Raw genomic sequence first — 19,114 nt, forward strand, 5'->3', positions numbered from 1 at the left:
TGCTTATGTTCAATTATAATTATTACGATACTTTTTAGTGTAAGAGCCCTGGGGATTCTCTAGAATGAGAGACTTGAAAAGTTCACTAGCAGTTTTTGAATTATGATGTTAATAGTGAATAATTTGGAAAGTGTGTAAAAAATGTATAAAGAAAAAAATTTTAAAAATTACTTCTGGGTACATTTTTTTATATTCCTAGGTACCTTCAAAACAACACGAGAGTTGTTTTCCAGTTCTTAAATTCCCTAAAATCTGTAGATCTTCATAATTATAACATTTTCCTATGCATCTTCATAAGTAACCATGTGGACAGATGATTTTCTGTAGTTAATGATTTCTTTTTCTTTTCTTTTTTTTTTTTTTTTTGAGAGAGTCTCACTCTGTTGCCTAGGCTGGAGTGCAGGGGCCCGATCTCTGCTCACTGCAGCCTCTTCCTCCCTGGTTCAAGCAATTCTGCTTCAGCCTCTAGAGTAGCTCCAGCATGCGTCACCATGCCTGGCTAATTTTTGTATTTTTAGTAGAGATGGGGTTTTGCCATGTTGGCCAGGCTAGTCTTGAACTCCTGACCTCAAATGATCCACCCTCCTCGGCCTCCCAAAGTGCTGGGATTACAGGCGTGAGCCAATCGTGCCTTAGTTAATGATTTCATCGAGTCCTTTCTAACTTTCCAAGTCTGTGCTGCCTCTTTCTGCAAGCTTATTTCTGATGCATCTTTGAGTGTGTCCTACCCCGAATGTCTAATTTGTTGTGAAAATAATTGTTATACTTTATGCCCTACGTTTTAGGCCCTTATATGTGTCATCTTGTTTAATGTGACAGCAACCCTATAGGATAGGATCTATTATCCTTATTTTACAATGAGGAAACAGAGGCCTATAGGGAATAAGTAATTTTAAACCCAGACATTCTTGATGCCGTGACCTGTACTCAAGTCCCCCATGCTTCACAGCCTTCTCAATGAGTAATTTATCACAACACCCAAGCATGTGAGGTGGTTGAGAAAGGGTAAATATTATCCTTTCCACATTTTATTAGGGCATTATCAGTAACTGATATAAAAGTATACTTGGGACTTGGAATACTGCTACATCAGAGATTCACTGGGGTTATCTCTTTAGTTCAGATACTGTCACAGCTTGATGTGTAATTTCACTTGTGTATAATATGGTTGAAGTACTTTATGTTGTGTCTGTGGAACAGTTTAAATTAGTATTTCTTGTTTTTGAACAGTGGGCCACAATACGAATTGAAAAAGGAACCCCAAAGGAGTCGATTCTTAAAAACTCTGCTTCTGTTGGTAAGTTTTCCTTTTCTTTATGATTGTTACCATATTCAAATTGCGTAGATGTAAACCTACCCAATTTGAACTTGAAATATGCAGAGAGCAGTATGTTCTATAGGCTTTGGATCTTTCATAATTCTGTCAGTGTAGAATAGCAGCTGCCTGAGTTTTCATGGACTTTTTATTGTAAAGGTGGTAATATGTGTTAGCTCATCTATGTGTTCTTATAGGTATTGTTTTCCTTTCTAAGGGCATGCATTTGAAGATGGCTGTCCATGGTTTTAAAGATGTAGTCAATGGCCAAAAGAAAAAAGAAAAAGAAAAAGGCTAATGAGAGTTCCTGCAAGTTAAAACCTATTATTGAGGTTTCATTAACCAACTTGTGATTCTCAAAGTATGTTTCTCAAAATACTCTTTTCTCCTGAAGGCTGATTGGTAATACATGAAATAAAAAATAATTTTCTTGTGAAATAAGCTTAGGAATCATCACATACTACACTTTCCTTTTGGAGAGTCTATTGCATACTAATAAAGGCTCAGAAAAGTCCTGCAATAAAGAAACATGCTTGACCAGGTGCAGTGGCTCACGCCTGTAATCCCAGCACTGTGGGAGGCTGAGGCGGGCAGATTGCTTGGGCTCAGGAGTTCAAGACCAGCCTGGGCACATGGTGAAACCCCGTCTCAACAAAAAATACAAAAATTAGCTGAGTGTGGTGGTGCGCACCTGTAGTCCCAGCTACTAGGAGCAGGGCTGAGGTGGGAGGATTGCTTGAACCGTGGAAGTTGAGGCGGTAGTGAGCCGTGATCACACCACTGCACTCTGGCCTGGGCAATACAGTGAGACCTCATTTGGAAAAAAAAAAAAAAGTCAAACTATCAAATACTTTGTTGGAAGGAATTTATCTTCTGGAAGCTTTTCTAAAAGGAATTGTAGAAATTGTATTCTATAACGAGTTTTGGAAATAACAAAATATTTGACTGAAAACATTGGAGTATTTTTGTATAATCGGATTATGATTTTCAAATGATTGAAGCAACTAGTAGAGCTTCATTGTGTATACTTAAACACCAAAATATTATCACCAATAACATTTTTACCAAGTCTGGATATTTCTGGCTATATTTTATCGTTTTTTTATTGCCAGATACCTTCTCTGAGATATAACAGATCTATAATTTAAAAAAATTATTCTGAGTTCCTTTAAAAATGTATGTCCTTATGATTTAAGGAAAGAACAAACTTTCTTGCTGGTTTTCTGTTGTGCTTGGTGAGACTGAGCTGTTGATCTTGAGTGAAAATCAGTGAGCCTTAATATATTGGGGTGATTGCGGTACATGTTTTGGGCCATGAGTTTTAATTTAATTTAATTTTCTTATTTACATTAAATTAATTAAATTTTCTGCTTTTGAGACAAAGTCTCAGTCTGTCCCCGAGGCTGGAGTGCGGTGGCGAGATCTTGGCTCACTGTAACCTCTGCCTCCCAGGTTCAAGCAATTTTCCTGCCTCAGCCTCCTGAGTAGCTGGGACTACAGGCGTGTGCCACCATGCCCGGCTAATTTTTGTATTTTTAGTAGAGATGGGGTTTTACCATGTTGGCCAAGCTGGTCTCAAACTCCTGACCTCAAGCGATCCTCCCACCTTGGCCTCTCAAAGTGCTGGGATTACAGGGCATCAGCCATTGCACCCGGCCAGGCCACGAGTTTTAAAGGACAAAAAGTATTTCAATTTGGCAGGTGATGGGATTAAAAAATCAGTAGATGAGAGGGTCCAGTAGCATGGGTTTAGTTTTTTTTTTTTTTTTTGCCTATGCAGAAATGAGAACTTTTTGAATGTTTACACTTACTGGATTACTATTTTTATCGCAATCTTTGTCAAACATCTGCTTTTTCTGTTTTTGATCTTTGTCTTTTCTGTGGTATCTCCAGGAAAGAATGGAAGTGAACAGGAGGAGAAAATAGAAATAATATTTTAGAGTAATGCTGATGCCTGCAAAATTTGTCGTATTTCATTCAGAGTGTCTGCCCTTCCTTGTAGCCTGTGAAATTGGAAATTGACTCTCATAGTTATTGAACAACTGCAACATGTAGGGTTGACAAAGGATCCAAAGTTGATTAAGACATGGTCCCTGTGGGGAGATAGGCATTTCACAGACCACTGTGATAAATACTGAAATAGGTGCATAAGCAAAGGACAGTGTGAGATCTCATTTCGGCTCTGATATGTACTGCTTTCGTCTCTGCTAATCCCACAAATGTGCATGGTATGCAACTCTGCTCCCCTCCTGACTTGGTGCTTGGGTATCCAGGGGTACTTAGTACCAGGGGTATTAAGTAAGGGGTGTGTGCCCTGTTGATACATACTAGTGTTTGGAGTCATCTGAGAAGTAGTGTCACAATCCTAGACAGACTGATAGAGGGTGATGATGAAACATTGAGTACTTGTGTGCTTGGCTGGTGCAGTTTTTGACCTTGAGAGCACCACGTCTCTGTATCAAAGTTTAGGCAAGGGTCACAGGCAGGCCAAGGACCCCAGGAGTGTGGGTACAATTTTGAGATGTGTCTGAATGATATCGTCCTGAAAATAGATTTTGAGGCGCTGAGAGGGAGAGTTAGGCTTATTTTCTGCACTGAAAAACTTCCTTCTGCTGCTCTTTCATTTAGTGAAACACACTTTTTTTTTTTGAAATGCATTTCAAGTCTCCCCAGTTAAATCCCTCTTGCATTGTATTTCTTCTGTGCTTTTATTGAATAAACCAATTGAAAGGTGAGCCTAGGCAAATTATTAACTGTGGTTAAATAATTCTCTTCTGTCTTTGGTCACATTCTGCTGTGTCTTTTATTTAAAAGCTATTTAATCTGTTGAGCTTCAGTTATGATTATGGGTAAATCTTGTTAAGAAGTTCTGTTATTCCTCTTCTTCTTCTTCCTTTTTTTTTTTTTTTTTTGAGATGAGGTCTGGCTGTATTGTGCCAAATTCCTGGCCTCAAGCAGTCCTCCTGCCTCAGCCTCCCAAAGTGCTGGGATTACAGCCATGAGCCATAGTGCCGGGCCATACCTTACTCTTCTAAGCTTCAGGACTTTTCCTCATTGTTAACACAAAGAAAAGGGTAAATCTTTTTCCCCACTTCAAGTAACTATTTTATTCTGAGCATTAAACTTTAGTGGAGAATATAGTTACCCTTCTACCCTAGTTTTGTCCCCTGAAAGCAGAAGTGCTAGAGCCACAGCATAGAAGGCTAGGACAACAAAATACAAGAATAATGGCTCGTTTGCTTCTTTTTATCAGCTGTGCTTTTGTTGCTCCAGCCATAGGACAAATGCATCTCCTCGGACCCTGGGACTTGGTCTGACTGAGATCTTAGCAGCTTTTATTTTAGCCTGTTTTAAATATACAAAGGATTGTTTGACTTTTAAGAGGCACCGGTCTTACTCTTTGGGCATCTGATTTTCGAGGATTATGATGCTGCTAGGTTTGAGTTTGAATTTGGTTCATAGCTTTGATAGTAATTGTGATTAATATTAGTAATTATGTAATTTTAGTGACTCAAGATGAATTCTACTCTAATTGCATTATGACACTAGGACATTTTGAATGATTACCATGAAAAGTCACCAAGCATGAATAAAGGCCTGCATTTACCTGGGAGTGAGTCGTAAACACCACAAATACATAGAGGCGGTAGCTTGTCCTTTGGCATTGTTCCCTTAGAGGGTGATGCTGGCGTGACTCAGCATTGTTGGCCACAAAGTGCACACAACCACTGCAAGTCCTGCACCATCCCCTGCTCCAGCAGCACCGCACACGAAGACTGTGGTCGCATGGCCTGCTGTTGATTTAGCCCCTGTGCTGGATTTCTCTCTGCCTTGTATCTCATGCCCCTAAGTCTCTTTTGCCCACCTAAACACTCAAAAAGGAGAAGGTACTAAGGTGAAACTTCTGGTGTTATACCTATTCAGAGAGAATTCAGGTTGCCTAACATGGCCCTCTAATTTTACTTTGGGAATTTTTTTCTGTGAGGCAATTGACTAACTACTTGAAATCCTGTATACACTGGTTATATGAACATTAATAAAATCTTATGCATTCACAGAAAAATATGGGATCATATTTTGTGACAGAAGTTTGAGAAATATGAAGTCAGGTGGGGTCATGCATGCCTATAGTCCCAGACACTTGGGAGGCTGAAGGGGGAGGATCTGGAGTTTGAGGGTAGCCAGGGCAAAATAGTGAGACCCATCTAAAAAAAAAAAAAGAAAGAAATTTGAGGAATATTTTTATACACTTATTTTGTTTTGAGCAGGGCGTTTTTGATAGTCTATATTAGCTAATTTAATTAATGGTGTACACTCTGAATACAAACCAGTATGTGTTGCTCTCAAGAATATGAAGTATAATGCATCTAATGGGGTTATCTTATTGATACAATACAGGAAGTTGTCATATATATATATATATGAAACATGTATTTGTATGTGAAATATATAAACTTGTCTCATATATATGAAACATTATGTATTAGTATGTGAAATATATGTTATTAATACATAATATATATTATTATTATTATTTTTAAGACAGTGTCTCACTCTATCGCCCAGGCTAGAGTGCAGTGGTGCAATCTTTGCTCACTGCAACCTCTGCCTCCCGGGTTCCAGCAATTCTCCTGCCTCAGCCTCCTGAGTAGCTGGAATTACAGGGGTGCGCCACCACACCTGGCTAATTTTTGCATATATTTATTATTATTATTTTTGAGATGGAGACTGGCTCTGTTGCCCAGGCTAGAGTGCAATGGTGTGATTTCAGCTCACTGCAACCTCTGCCTCCCGGGTTCGAGAGATTCTCCCACCTCAGTCTCCTAAGTATCTGGGATTACAGGCATGCACCACCACGCCTGGCTAATTTTTACATTTTTAGTAGAGATGGGGTTTCACCATGTTGGCCAGGATGGTCTCAATCTCCTGATTTCATGATCCGCCCACCTAGGCCTCCCAAAGTGCTGGGATTACAGGCGTGAGCCACTGCGCCCTGTGTTATTAAACTCAATTTTGGGGGTTAAATTTATATTGTAAGCATAAAAAATAGAAAACCCCAACCAAATAAAACATTAGTAATCATTCAGCTAATGTTTATTCTGACAAATAGAACTAGTTATATATGAATGGAAGATAGGTACCTTCTTGAGGTGTGATTTGATGGTTATCTGCTCCAAAACAGCTCCATTCAGCCTGACCAGTGCCTGGAATTTAAACTTAAACCTATGGAACAAAGGAGTTTTTAATAAAAATACATTACCTCTTAGAGCTGGTTTTCTCAACCTCAGCACTACTGATACTTTGAATTGGGTAATTCTTTGTTGTGGGGAACAGTCCTGCACAATGTGAGATGTTCAGCAGTATCTCTGGCCTCTACCCAGTAGATGACAGACAGTAGCACACTCCCATTTATGACAACCAACAATGTGTGCAGACATTGCCAGTTGTCCCCTGGGGGCACTTCTCTCTCCTTCCCTCACCCCACTCCTGCTCATTTGTGAATCACTGCTCCTAGAGAAGAATGCATTAGTGTATTGGTACCCACTATCGTTAGCATGATTTTAGTTTTCTAACAAGTAGGCCCTTGAAGGAGCAGAATTTGATTTCTACAGTTTTTGGTGGTTGATTTGGGGAAGAATGGAATGACAAAGTAAGGCATAGGTGGGGGTGGTTAGATGAGCAGCAGAGTTAGCAGATGGTAGAAGAGGAGGCAGGTTCCTTAAGGAAAGGTAGAAGCAGACAAAGAAATCTTCCTTCAAACTTTGCCTCATAATCTAATGAGAACATACTGGTCTATTTTGGAGGGACCTTTACTTTAAAATGGATTAGAGACTGGCATATAACTGTGCTTTATGGACTGAATGTCTATGTCCCCCCTCCCTAAATTGATATGTTGATATCCTAACTCCCAAAGTGATGGTATTAGGAGGTGGGGCCTTTGGGAGGTAATTAAGTCATGAAGGTAGAACCATAATGAGTGGGATTCGTGCCCTTGTAAATAGGGGCCCCAGGGAATTGTCTAGCCCCTTCCACCATGTGAGGACACAGTGAGAAGATAGCCATCTGGAAATCGGAAAGAAAGCCCTCACCAGAACCTGACCCCACTGGCCCCCTGATCTTAGACTTCCAGCCTCCAGACCTGTGGGAAAATAAATTTCTGTTTTTTGTAAGCTACTCGGGCTATGGTACTTTGTTATAGCAGCCTGAAGTGACTAAGGCAGTGCTCTAAACCTCTGAAACTAAATGACTTAGCATTTAACTTTGACCACTGATGAATGAGCAGGATGAAGTTGTTCTGGCAGGAAATGAGAAGGTAAAAGGTCAGATCAGAGCTATGGTCTTGTAACTGCATTGCGAAGTGATGGGTGTAAAGAGAAGGAAATAAGCCTTGAATCACAGAAAGGAAGGCTCCCATCTAAGGAAACTAGCTAGGACATTCATAAAATGTCTTGAATTATTTTTTAGATTGTTTTTCTTTTCAAATAGTAGTAACAACATGGATAATATTCCTGTGCCTTACCTCTATTTTCAGTGAAACTAGTTTTAAAATTTTCTGTCTCTAGCACTAACTGCTGAATTTCTGGTTGGTGATTTAGCTGTATTAGTCCAAAGCCCCTCAGCAGCTTGGAAGAGGGTACTTGCATCTCAGAGTTGTGGAGGTTTGAAAAGGTTGAGTGAGAACTGAGATTCAAAGATTATTTGAGGCCTGGTGCAGTGGCTCACACCTGTAATCCCAGCACTTTGGGAGGCCAAGGCAGGTCGATTGCTTGAGCCCAGAGGTTCAAGACCAGCCTGGGCAACATGGCGAAACCCCGTCTCTACAAAAACTACGAAAAATAGTCAGGCATGGTGACTCAGGAGTCTGAGGTGGGAAGGTCTCTTGAACCTGAGAGGTCAAGGGTGCAGAGAGCTGAGATCGCACCACTGCACTCCAGCCTGGGCGACAGAGTGAGAGCCTGTGTCAAAATAAATAAACAAAACAAAACAAAACGAAATAAAATAAAATAAAATAAAATAAAATAAAATAAAATGAAATATTTGAGAGTGAGAAGATAATAGGATCAGACAATAGTCCCTTATAGTCAGCTCAAGAATACATAGCCTTTTATTTATTTATTTAGGGAGACAGGGTCTCCCTCTGTTGCCTAGGCTAGAGTGCAGTAGTAAGGACCACTATTTACTGTAGCTTTGACCTCCCAGGCTCAAGCTGTCCTCCCACCTCATCCTCCTAAATAGCTGGGAGACCACAGGTATGCACTACCAAGCCTGGCTAATTTTTTCCTTTTTGCAGAGGCAGGGTCTCATCATGTTGTCCAGCCTGGTCTGTAACTCCTGGGCCCAGGTGATCCTTTCGCCTTGGCCTCCCAAAGTGCTCGGATTAAAGGCTGCCTGCCTTATTTATTTAGGGAAGTTCTTTTCACTGTTGATAGGAGCAGACCTCTTAGCCAGTATCTACCGCACTGAAAATCCAGCTTGTCATTTTAGAAGTATTTCCCAAACCAGGCTCCTCACCCTCTGTATATCTCCTGGTCTCTTTATCTCCCAGAGAAAAATCCCAATTAAAACTCCAAAGCTTCTTTATTTTGTTTCTATCTTTTAGGCAAGAACCTGTCAATAATAGTAATCATAGTCACCACCATTTGTTAAATATTGGCCCCACTCTTCCAAATTATTTATTATATATGAGGGGGTCTTGTTAACCATCATTTTACTTGCTCTACATTGCATGGCTGATCAAAGGCAGCTTGAAAAGAATCCCAGTTTGTCTGTTCTACTCAAAAGCCCCTGTTACCACTTCCTACTACTCTCTTACTATGCCTTCCTTACTAGCTCCTCTGGGCCATACTTTCTGATTCTCCTTTTGATGTTTAAGGTAACTCTTCTACACATGGAATGGAAGCTCCCTCTTCTTTTCTTTTCTTTTCTTTTTTTTTTTTTTGAGATGGAGTCTTGCTCTGTCACCTAGGCCGAAGTGCAGTAGCGTAATCTCGGATCACTGCAACCTCTGCCTCCCAGGTTCAAGTGATTCCCCTGCCTCAGCCTCCTGAGTAGCCAGGACTATAGGCGCACGCCACCATGCCTGGCTAATTTTTGTATTTTTAGTAGAGACTGGGTTATGCCATGTGGCCAAGCTGGTCTTGAACTCCTTATCTCAGGTGATCCACCTGCCTTAGCCTCCCAAAGTGCTGGTATTACAGGTGTGAGCCACCGTGCCTGGCCTCCTCTTCTGAGAATTGGCTTTGTCACTGTGATATAATAAGAAATATGTATTGGACTTCTGCTCCCTCTCCCTTTCCTGGCACATAGGTCCTAAAACCTTTGGCATCTCTGCAGTGATAAGTGATAGTATCTTTGTATATGCTGTTGAGATGACTGGTGGCTGGGAGCTCCTGGATAGCCTCAGGATGGTGGCTGATTGCCAGGGGAGCCAAACATGTGATTAGAGGGTTGGAACTTTCAGCTCCCCTCCATATTGCTCCCCAAAGGGCAATGGTTTAATCGATCATGCTGATGTCCTGAAGCCTCCATAAAAACTCAAAAAGACAGGGTTTAGAGAACTTCCAGGTTGTTGAACACATCCAGCTGCCTGGTGGGAGGTGCACCCCAGCTTCATGGGAACAGAGGCTTCTGTGCTGGGGACTCTTCTGAACCTCGTCGTCTGTGCAGTCTTCATCTGGCTGTTCATTTGTATGCTTTAAAATATCCTTTGTAATAAATCAGCACTAGTAAGTAATTGTTTCCCTGAGTTCTGTGAGCCATTCTAGCAAATGACTGAATCTGAAGAAGGTGCTATGGGAACCCTCAATTTATAGCTGGTAGATCAGAAGTACCAAAGGCTTGGACTTGCAATTGACACCTGAAGTGGAGGTGCTCTTGTGGTCTTGTAGAACTGAGTCCTTCATTTGTGGGATTTGACTCTAACTCCAGGTAGATAGTGTCAACATTTAATTGAATTATGGGACATCTAACTGGTGTTGAAGAAGTGTTTGGTGTGGGAGAAAAACCCACACATCTGGGGTCACAGGAGTGTTCTGTGTTGTGGTGAGAGTATAGTAGAAGAAAAGTCAGTCTGTTTTTGTCTTGTTATGTAGTCACTTACCAGGAAGCTCATGACAGTTTGTCCTCAAGTCGTCAATGACATTTTTGAAGAAACAAATCTATTGAGAATGTTTAGCATTACAATCAAAGATACTCTACATAAATGCCAAACCACAAGGCTGACATTTTAAGTGAACTGATGGTTCATTTGACAGTGGAGTTTTATGAATGCTTCTGTGTTGTGGGATTTCTTGTTTAATCAAATTAGCTGTGTCCAAATCAACAGAGTTAATGTGTGCTGCCACCCAAGATGTGGGTCAACTGTGTGTTGAGTGGGTTGTTAAAATGTTAGTCATTAAAATGGAACTCTGTTGAGACCATTCTGGCCAACATGGTGAAACCCTGTCTTGACTAAAATACAAAAAAATAGCTGGATATGGTGGTGCACAGCTGTAATCCCAGCTACTTGGGAGGCTTAGGCGTGAGAATCGCTTCAACCCAGGAGGCGGAGGTTGCAGTGAGTCGAGATTGCACCACTGCACTCCAGGCTGGGTGACACAGTGAGACTCAGTCTCAAGAAAAAAAAGAAAAAGAAAAAGAAAAAAAAAAAAAAGAGGAACTCTGCCTGTTATTCTCAACACTGGTTTTTTTTTTTTTTTTTTAGTGCTAACTGACAACTGATTAGTGTCCACAGCTCCACCCCCACCCCCATTTAGGCATCAAAATTCACAGTTAATTATGTGGCTAATACTTATATTTGGGGTTAAAATTTTCCTATTTTATAATCAGCATTGATTATTTTGTAAGTTTTTAGAGAACTACTGGAATATGTAATGATGAAAAAAGAAATAGATTTTCTCATCTACCTTTCTCAAAAAAAAAAAGTAAATTTATTGCTTCTAGCCTGGTATTTTTCTTAGTCCACTCAGGCTGCTATAACAAAATACCATAGAGTGGGTGGCTTATAAATAACAAACGTTGATTTTTCACAGTTCCGGAGGCTGGAAAGCCCAAGATCAAGGCCCAGCTTCCTATTTGTACAGGTTTGTACAGAGCTGTCCTTTTGCTGTAACTTCACATGATGAGGGGAGTGAGGGATCTTTTTAGGACCTTTTTTTTTTTGAGACGAGTCTCGCTTTGTCGCCCAGGCTGGAGTGCAGTGGCTCAATCTTGGCTCACTGCAAGCTCCACCTCCCAGTTTCATGCCATTCTCCTGCCTCAGCCTCCCAAGTAGGTGGGGACTACAGGCGCCCACTACCACACCAGGCTAATTTTTTGTATTTTTAGTAGACGTGGGATTTCACCGTGTTAGCTAGGATGGTCTCGATCTCCTGACCTTGTGATGCACCCACCTTGACCTTCCAAAGTGCTGGGATTACAGGTGTGAGCCACCACGCCTGGCCTAGGACCTTTCTTATAAGGGCAATAGTCCCATTCATGAAAGCTTCACCCTTATGATCTAATTACCTCTCAGAGGTCCCACCTCCAAATACTCTGATATTGGGGATTAGGTCTCAACACATTAGTCTTGGCAGATACGAACATTTAGTCTATAGCGGTACTTTTAACTTGGTTTTAAATAACTGAGAGATGCTAGCAGAAAATTACTCAGTTATAAAAAAAGGGGAGGGGTGCAAATTATTCTGTTACAAATATACAAACCATGTAGAAATGGGAATATTGAAGTTACCTTTATTTTAGTAAAGCTTTTGATTCTATTGTAATCCCAAGTAACAGGGTCAGCAAATCCATTCTGCCTGTTCCCTTGCCATCATCCTGGCAGACATCACTAGTTGATGAAGTCTGACTCTAACTCAGGGGTATCCAGTCTTTTGGCTTCCCTGGGCCACGTTGGAAGAAGCAGTATTGTCTTGGGCCACACATAAAATGCACTAACACTAACAATAGCTGATGAGCTTTAAAAAATTGCAAAAAATTTCATAATGTTTTAAGAAAGTTTATAAATTTGTGTCGGGCCTCATTCAAAGTGGCCCGAAACAAATTTATATGCAGCCCGTAGGCCATGGGTTGGACAAGATGCCCTAAACCGTGATATGGCCTCAGAACTCTTTCACGCAATCCAGCAGACAGCTACTCATGTCTCACTGTTTTGGAGTTGGCCTTTGCACCACCTCTCATCTGGAGGATAGATAGGGGTTCTCATGCTGTGTACCAGAGAGGGTCACTAACTGAGAGTTGGGGAACCTGTTGAGTAGCTGGGTTTTGGCATGCATTTGATTTTATTGTTTGAGGTAGTATTGATGAATTTGACATAATGTAAAGGGCAATGTAGTTGATTGGAGACTCTTAGAGTTTTAAACAATGTAGGAAACCGGATTTTAAAGCCATCTTGATTGGGTGTGGTGGCTCATGCCTGTGATACCAGCACTTTGGGAGACCGAGGCGGGTGGATCACCTGAGGTCAGGAGTTCAAGACCAGCCTGGCCAACATGGTGAAATCCCATCTCTACCAAAAATACAAAAAATTAGCTGGGCGTGGTGGTGCATTCCTGTAATCCCAGCTACTAGGGAGACTGAGGCAGGAGAATCACTTGAACTGAGGAGGCAGAGGTTGCAGTGAGCCAATATCATACCACTGCACTCCAGCCTAGGCGACAGAGCAATACTCTGTCTCAAAAAAAAAAAAAAGTCATCTTGGTAGTTTTGATGAATGAGCCATCAGAGAGCAGAACTACTTTCAAGATTGTTTACCCATAGATGATGCTCTAAAATGGGATTAAAAAAACTGGGCTGGGTTATGTGATAAAGGCGTGCCACATAATGGCAGAGGGAGAGGTTTAGACAACCAAAAGGTGAAAAACAAGGCAAAACATAGAACCTAAAAAGATGCGGCAATGCATATCAGAACCAGCACGTTCAACTATACAGCCATGACTGAACCACTCACCCTGGTTTCTGCATGCAGTATGAAAGGAGATCATTTTGGATGGGGGACATTGGAAAATGTTTTTTGGTGGATATGTTGGTGTTGAAGCGGCCACGTGGAGATGGATTGGGATTAAATAAAGTGAGAAGACTGTCTAAACTGGAGGGATGAGGGAATAGCTTAATTAGCAATGGGAGTGTATTTAGTTTAAAGAAGGGACAAAACATAGAAATAAAGTTGTAGGTAGGCAAGATTGGGTTCTGGAGGCCCTAAAAACAAAGCAGCTTGGCTTTGATGTAAAAGCATAGATAAACCCAGGTTTACTGTTCATATTAAGGGTGGTAAAGAGGAAATTCTGAAGCCTGAAAAAATGGTTAAGAGATCTGTGAATCTGTTAAATGAGATCTGTGAAGGCTGATTACTGAATTTAGAGAAAAACCAAGGGATGACTCATATTAAGTTGGTTAACTAAGTTGGAAAGAGGAAGCAAACCCACGGTTTCTCAAATTCTTAAGAGGTGGAACCAGAAGATTGGCTTAAATGGAAATAAAAGAATTAATATTGTATATAAGAAAAAACTTCTTATTAGCAAACAATGATTAGAAAACTGGACCAGATTAGCAGGTAGATTATATGAGATCTTTTACAAGTAGGATAAATAGTTTAGAATTTTGGGAGAGGTATAAGTTACATAACAAAGCTCTTTTTATTTTCTTAACAGTGCCTGGTCATTTTGGTTGTAAAACACCTCTATAAAAATTTTAAATGTCTGTTTATTTTTAAATCCTTCTTTAGTCAGTGTTTATAATTGTGGGACTATCTCATGTGGATTACTTAGTATATAGCAGATAAAGCAGGAAAGTTTTTTGTTTTGTTTTGTTTTTTTTTTTTGGCGATGGAGTCTTGCTCTGTCACCCAGGCTAGAGTGCAGTGGCCCAATCTCTACTCACTGCAACCTCTGCCTGCCGGGTTCACGTGATTCTCCTGCCTCAGCCTCCCAAGTAGCTGGGATTACAGGCGCATGCTGCCATGCCCGGCTAATTTATTGTATTTTAGTAGAGATGGGGTTTCACTGTGTTGCCCAGGCTGGTCTCGAACTCCTGAGCTCAGGCAATTCGCTTGCCTCGGCCTCCCAAAGTGCTGGGATTACAAGTGTGAGCCACTGCGCCCGGAGAAAGTAGGAAAGTTCTTCATCAGTTCTTTTAATCTGCCAGCGAGTATCAACAATCCTTTCATTCTCCTTTGCCTTTTCTTCTTTCTCTAAAAGGTTTTGGTAATGGAATTTCCCATTTTTCTCTGTCCTCTCACTGAAGCTCCTGGGACCCATGCATTCTCATATGAACAAAAAGATGAGGGGGGCAGGTGGCAAGGCATGCTTTGTACACAGAAGGCTGGGGAGATGGAAGTAGATAACAGTGCTTCTGTTTGTTGAGAACAGGCTTTTGGGCTCAGAGAAAGGAGACAGCCAACTGGACTTGTGATTAGACAGAATCCTTTTCTTGGGTTGGAGTAGGAAAAAGCCAGTGATGTCTGGATGCCCAGGGAGCAGGCAAAACCTTCAGGCAGGAGCTTTGGTCTTTGTGAGGCAGCCTCAGAATAGTATAGTGGAGGCTCCACTGTGGATCCTCTTCACTGACTTTTCTAGACCGGGTGCCTGGTGTTCCTGCTCTCTTCCTCAAAGCTCTGTTTTGTTTTGTTTTTTTCCCAAAGATTGGGCTGGTGAAAGAAGAGCTTTGATTGCCTAGAGGCCCATCAAGTTTCCAGAACGTCCCTCAGGGAGCAAACCAGTAGACCTTTACATCTTCTGTAATTTCTGAGGAACAGCTGGTGAACAAGAGCAAGAGGAAAGTGCGATGTGGCCTGATTTTCACCAGTTTGAGCCTCAGCATTTCTCCCTGGGGTGGGTGGGCGTTGCCTCTGAACTTCTCTGGTATGGTGCCCAGGCAGCCCATACCTGCTCATTTCTTATTTATTTTTGTTTAAATTTTTTTTTTTTAATTTAAGTGACATCACGCTCATACGTACCTGCTCATTTCACTTGAGAAATAGGAGTGGACCCTAAAGCATGAGGATGCAGGGGATACTGAGGACAGATTTTTGTGGGTGGGATACTTTGGCCCCTTTACCTTTGAGTATCTGGGAAAAAGCACTCTATGCAGAGGACTGCAACTTGGAGGAATACTGGTGATACAGTTTGGATGTGTCCCCGCCCAAATCTCATGTTGAAATATAATCCCTGGTGTTGGAGGTGGGGCCTGGAGGGAGGCGATTAGATCACGGGAGTGGGTTCTTATGAGTGGTTCAGCACCATCCCTGTGGTACTGTCCTCATGACAGTGAATGAGTTCTCGCAAGATGTAGTTATTTAAGTGTGTGGTACCTCCCCTCCTTCTTTCTCTTGCTCCTGCTCTGGCCATGTGATGTGCCTGTCCCTGCTTTTGCCTTCTGCCATGATTGTAAGTTTCCCGAGGCCTCCCCAGAAGCAGATGCTGCCATGCTTCCTGTACAACCTACAGACCCGTGAGCCAGTTAAACCTCTTTTCTTATAAATTACCCAGTCTCAGGTATTTCTTTATAACAATGTGAGAACAGACTAATACAACTAGCATCAGGCCTTTATAAGAAGTTAATGTATTTTGGAGACAGTGTATAAACATAGCAAATGAAACCCTTCTTCAAGTTATTAGAGAAAACAGCACAATGGGAGGTGATTTCTAGTATCCTTTTGCAACCAGCAGTATTCTCTTGGTTTAAGTGGAAACTGATAATGAATTCCAGAGACTATCATTTTAATATAACAAAACAGAATTTTTTGAAAAAAGGAGATTAATGCCAGAAGGAGATTACAGGCTTTGGCTATGTGTAATTAATAACATGCTTGGTAGAATATGTAAAGTACTTAAAGTCTTTGCAAGGTGTAAGTGCATGTTCCTTTTTTTTTTCAAGATTGGCAAGCTGTTTATTTATTGATATCTGTCAGTGTATCATTCATATCCCTTCTTCTTCTTGCCTCTGCAATGACGTTGGCACAAATGTGCTAAAATAAAATAACATCCTCGTTTTCACTGACTCATTGTCCAAATCAGTGAGTTTACTTGCCAGTGTGTAGACCGACCCACATGACCTCCCACAAATAATATCAAGTGTGTGATGTGAGCAGGGATTGCAAAATTAGAGCATGTGCTGGTATTCAGCATCTGATGTTCCACTGGCGTCCTGTACAAAAAGTATAAGCCCAACAGTGCTAATCGATAAAGAAGCATGTGTATCAGGGTTTGTGTGAAGGAGAGTTAAAAACAGGCATTTTGTAATTGAGAAAGATAACATAAATAATGTCCTTTTTCTTCCCTTTTTGGGTTAAAAAAAAAAAGAAAGAGCATTGCCTTGCCATTCCATCCTTATCTCCATAGGACAAGGCATCTATCATGTTCTTTAATATAAGCCTGATTTAATTTTAGAAATTTGGAAATGATATTTCGTAAGTTTGATATAAATTGGTCATTTTTTGGTCTTTGCTTATAATCATTTAAGACAACCCCTTATGTAATGAATGGAGTCATGAGCTCAAGGAAAATAAGAAACAAGACAATAGAGTTCTACTGATGTGAAAACTGAGAATGATTTCAGGGAAAGGGGCATCTGGTAGAAGAAATTGTAAGCAAAGGCAGGAGGTTAGGAGACCCTAGGAGATATTAGACACCCAATAACTGATTTCTAGTTATTATATCTGTATTATATAGTTTGGTTGCAGCTAGAAGGCATGAAGATGAGTTGGGCATGGATGGACTTGAGATTGAATATGCAGGTTTACATTAAATCCTAAAAGGCTTTAAGTGAATGCCAGGCTATGAAATTCATTCCTGAGAGGAGGAGATCACAAAGTTTTGAAAAGATGAATCTGGCAGTTTTATGAAAGTGGGATTAGACAGAATGTGTGTGGGGGAAGTGGAGAAAGGAGGCGTAGTAGACAGGAGGACATTGTAGAAGATAATGGGGGCTTGAACCAGAGCAGTGGCATTGGTGGAGTTTCCTAGCAGCCGTATAATAATGTGAGCCTGGGGAAGAGGTCAGGACTATAGGTACGTATTTGGGAGTTATTTGCAGAGGGTGAAAGTTGTAGATTTAATGAACTCACAGAAAGTGAAAGACATTTACAAGGGCTGGAGAAAAATTCATAGAAAAGGGGCAGGAAGAGATGAATGAACGAGACAAAGATCAACGAGGAAAGAGAATAAGAGCAGAGAAAATGGAAACAGAGAGAGAGAGAAAGAGATAGAGATAGATAGATAGATAGATAGATAGATAGATAGATAGATAGATAGATAGATAGATACTTCTAACTATATATATATATTCTCTCTCTCCTCATTCTTCTGTCCACTGCTACTCTTGTGGGCTATATTTTTCTCCCAAGAATAATAGAAGTTGTCTACCAACTCCTCTTCAGAAACAAAAGTATTGAATGTCTTATCTGTAAACTGTGCTTTTCTGTGAGTTAGTAACACATATGAGGTGGGGGATTATTAGGGGCTTCTAAAGCTAACACAGAAATTAAGTATTTTATGTAAGATTTGGAATGAAAGGGTAACACTAGTTATCGGGAGAACCCACTCCTGATGGTTACGTAGGTTCTTTTCTATTTCCTAGGTGTCTTGGCTGGTTTGAGAAATAAAGGGAAAGAGTACAAGAGACAGAAATTTAAAGCTGGGTGTCCGGGGGAGACATCACATGTCGGCAGGATCTGTGATGTTCCCCGAGCAGTAAAACCAGCAAGTTTTTATTAGCGATTTTCAAAAGGGGGGAGTGCACGAATAGGGTGTGGGTCACAGAGATCACATGCTTCACAAGGTAATAAAATATCACAAAGCAAGTGGAGGCAGGGCGAGATCACAGGACCACAGGATGGGGCAAAATTAAAATTGCTAATGAAGTTAGCAATTGTCATTGATAACATCTTATCAGGAAACAGGATTTGAGAGCAGACAACCTGTCTGACCAAAATTTATTAGGTGGGAATTTTCCTCCTCCTAATAAGCCTGGGAGCGCTACAGGAGAACCAGGATTATTTCATCCCTTCCGCTTTGACCATAAAAGATGGCACGCCTTAAGGGGCTGTTCATAGGCCTACCCTCAGGGCGCATTCTCTTTCTCAGGGGTGTTCCTTGCTGAGAAAAAGAATTCAGCGATATTTCTCCTATTTGCTTTTCAAAGAGGAGAAATATGGCTCTGTTCCAGCCGGCTCACCAGTGGCCAGAAGTCTTATCTCTGATGTTCCCTGAACATCGCTGTTATCCTGTTCTTTTTTCAAGATGCCCAGATTTCATATTGTTCAAACACACATACTCTACAAACAATTTGTGCAGTTTACACAATCACAGGGCCCTGAGGTGACATTTGTCCTCCTCAGCTTACAAAGAAGATGACGGGATTAAGAGATTAAAGACAGGCATAGGAAATCACAAGGGTGTTGATTGGGGAAGTGATAAGTGTCCATGAAATCTTCACAATTTATGTTCAGAAATTGCAGTAAATACAGGCATAAGAAATTATAAAAGTATTAATCTGGGAAACTAATAAATGTCCATGAAATCTTCACAATTTTTGTTCTGCTGTGGCTTCAGCCGGTCCCTCTGTTCGGGGTCCCTGACTTCCTGCAACACTAGTTATGTGGAAGGCACCATAATCCAGTTTTACTTTGTTTCATCTTTACAATTCTGAGGACATGCTGAGCCATCAGACTGATGTTATTCTGGGAGGGCTAGTACTAGTGGACAAACACACAAAGGATATGTGTGTGCAAGTTATTGTGTAAACACTTTAAATTTGGGTTTTACTCATCGTTTTGAAAACGTTTTAATTTTTTGCATAAGTAAT

At 40.9% G+C, this 19,114-nt stretch overlaps 1 protein-coding gene across 1 annotated transcript in view; it reads left to right on the forward strand.

The window, feature by feature from the left end:
- AGPAT9 (1-acylglycerol-3-phosphate O-acyltransferase 9) overlaps positions 1-19,114 on the forward strand; it is a 76,914-nt gene that overhangs the window by 12,764 nt on the left and 45,036 nt on the right. Inside the window, exon 3 of the mRNA XM_011985439.1 lies at positions 1,231-1,297. Coding sequence (XP_011840829.1) covers positions 1,231-1,297 — 67 coding nt within the window. The remainder of the gene's footprint in view (positions 1-1,230; positions 1,298-19,114) is intronic.

This window comes from Mandrillus leucophaeus, unplaced genomic scaffold, assembly GCF_000951045.1.
Source record: "Mandrillus leucophaeus isolate KB7577 unplaced genomic scaffold, Mleu.le_1.0 Scaffold283, whole genome shotgun sequence".
NCBI classification, from domain to species: Eukaryota; Metazoa; Chordata; class Mammalia; order Primates; family Cercopithecidae; genus Mandrillus; species Mandrillus leucophaeus.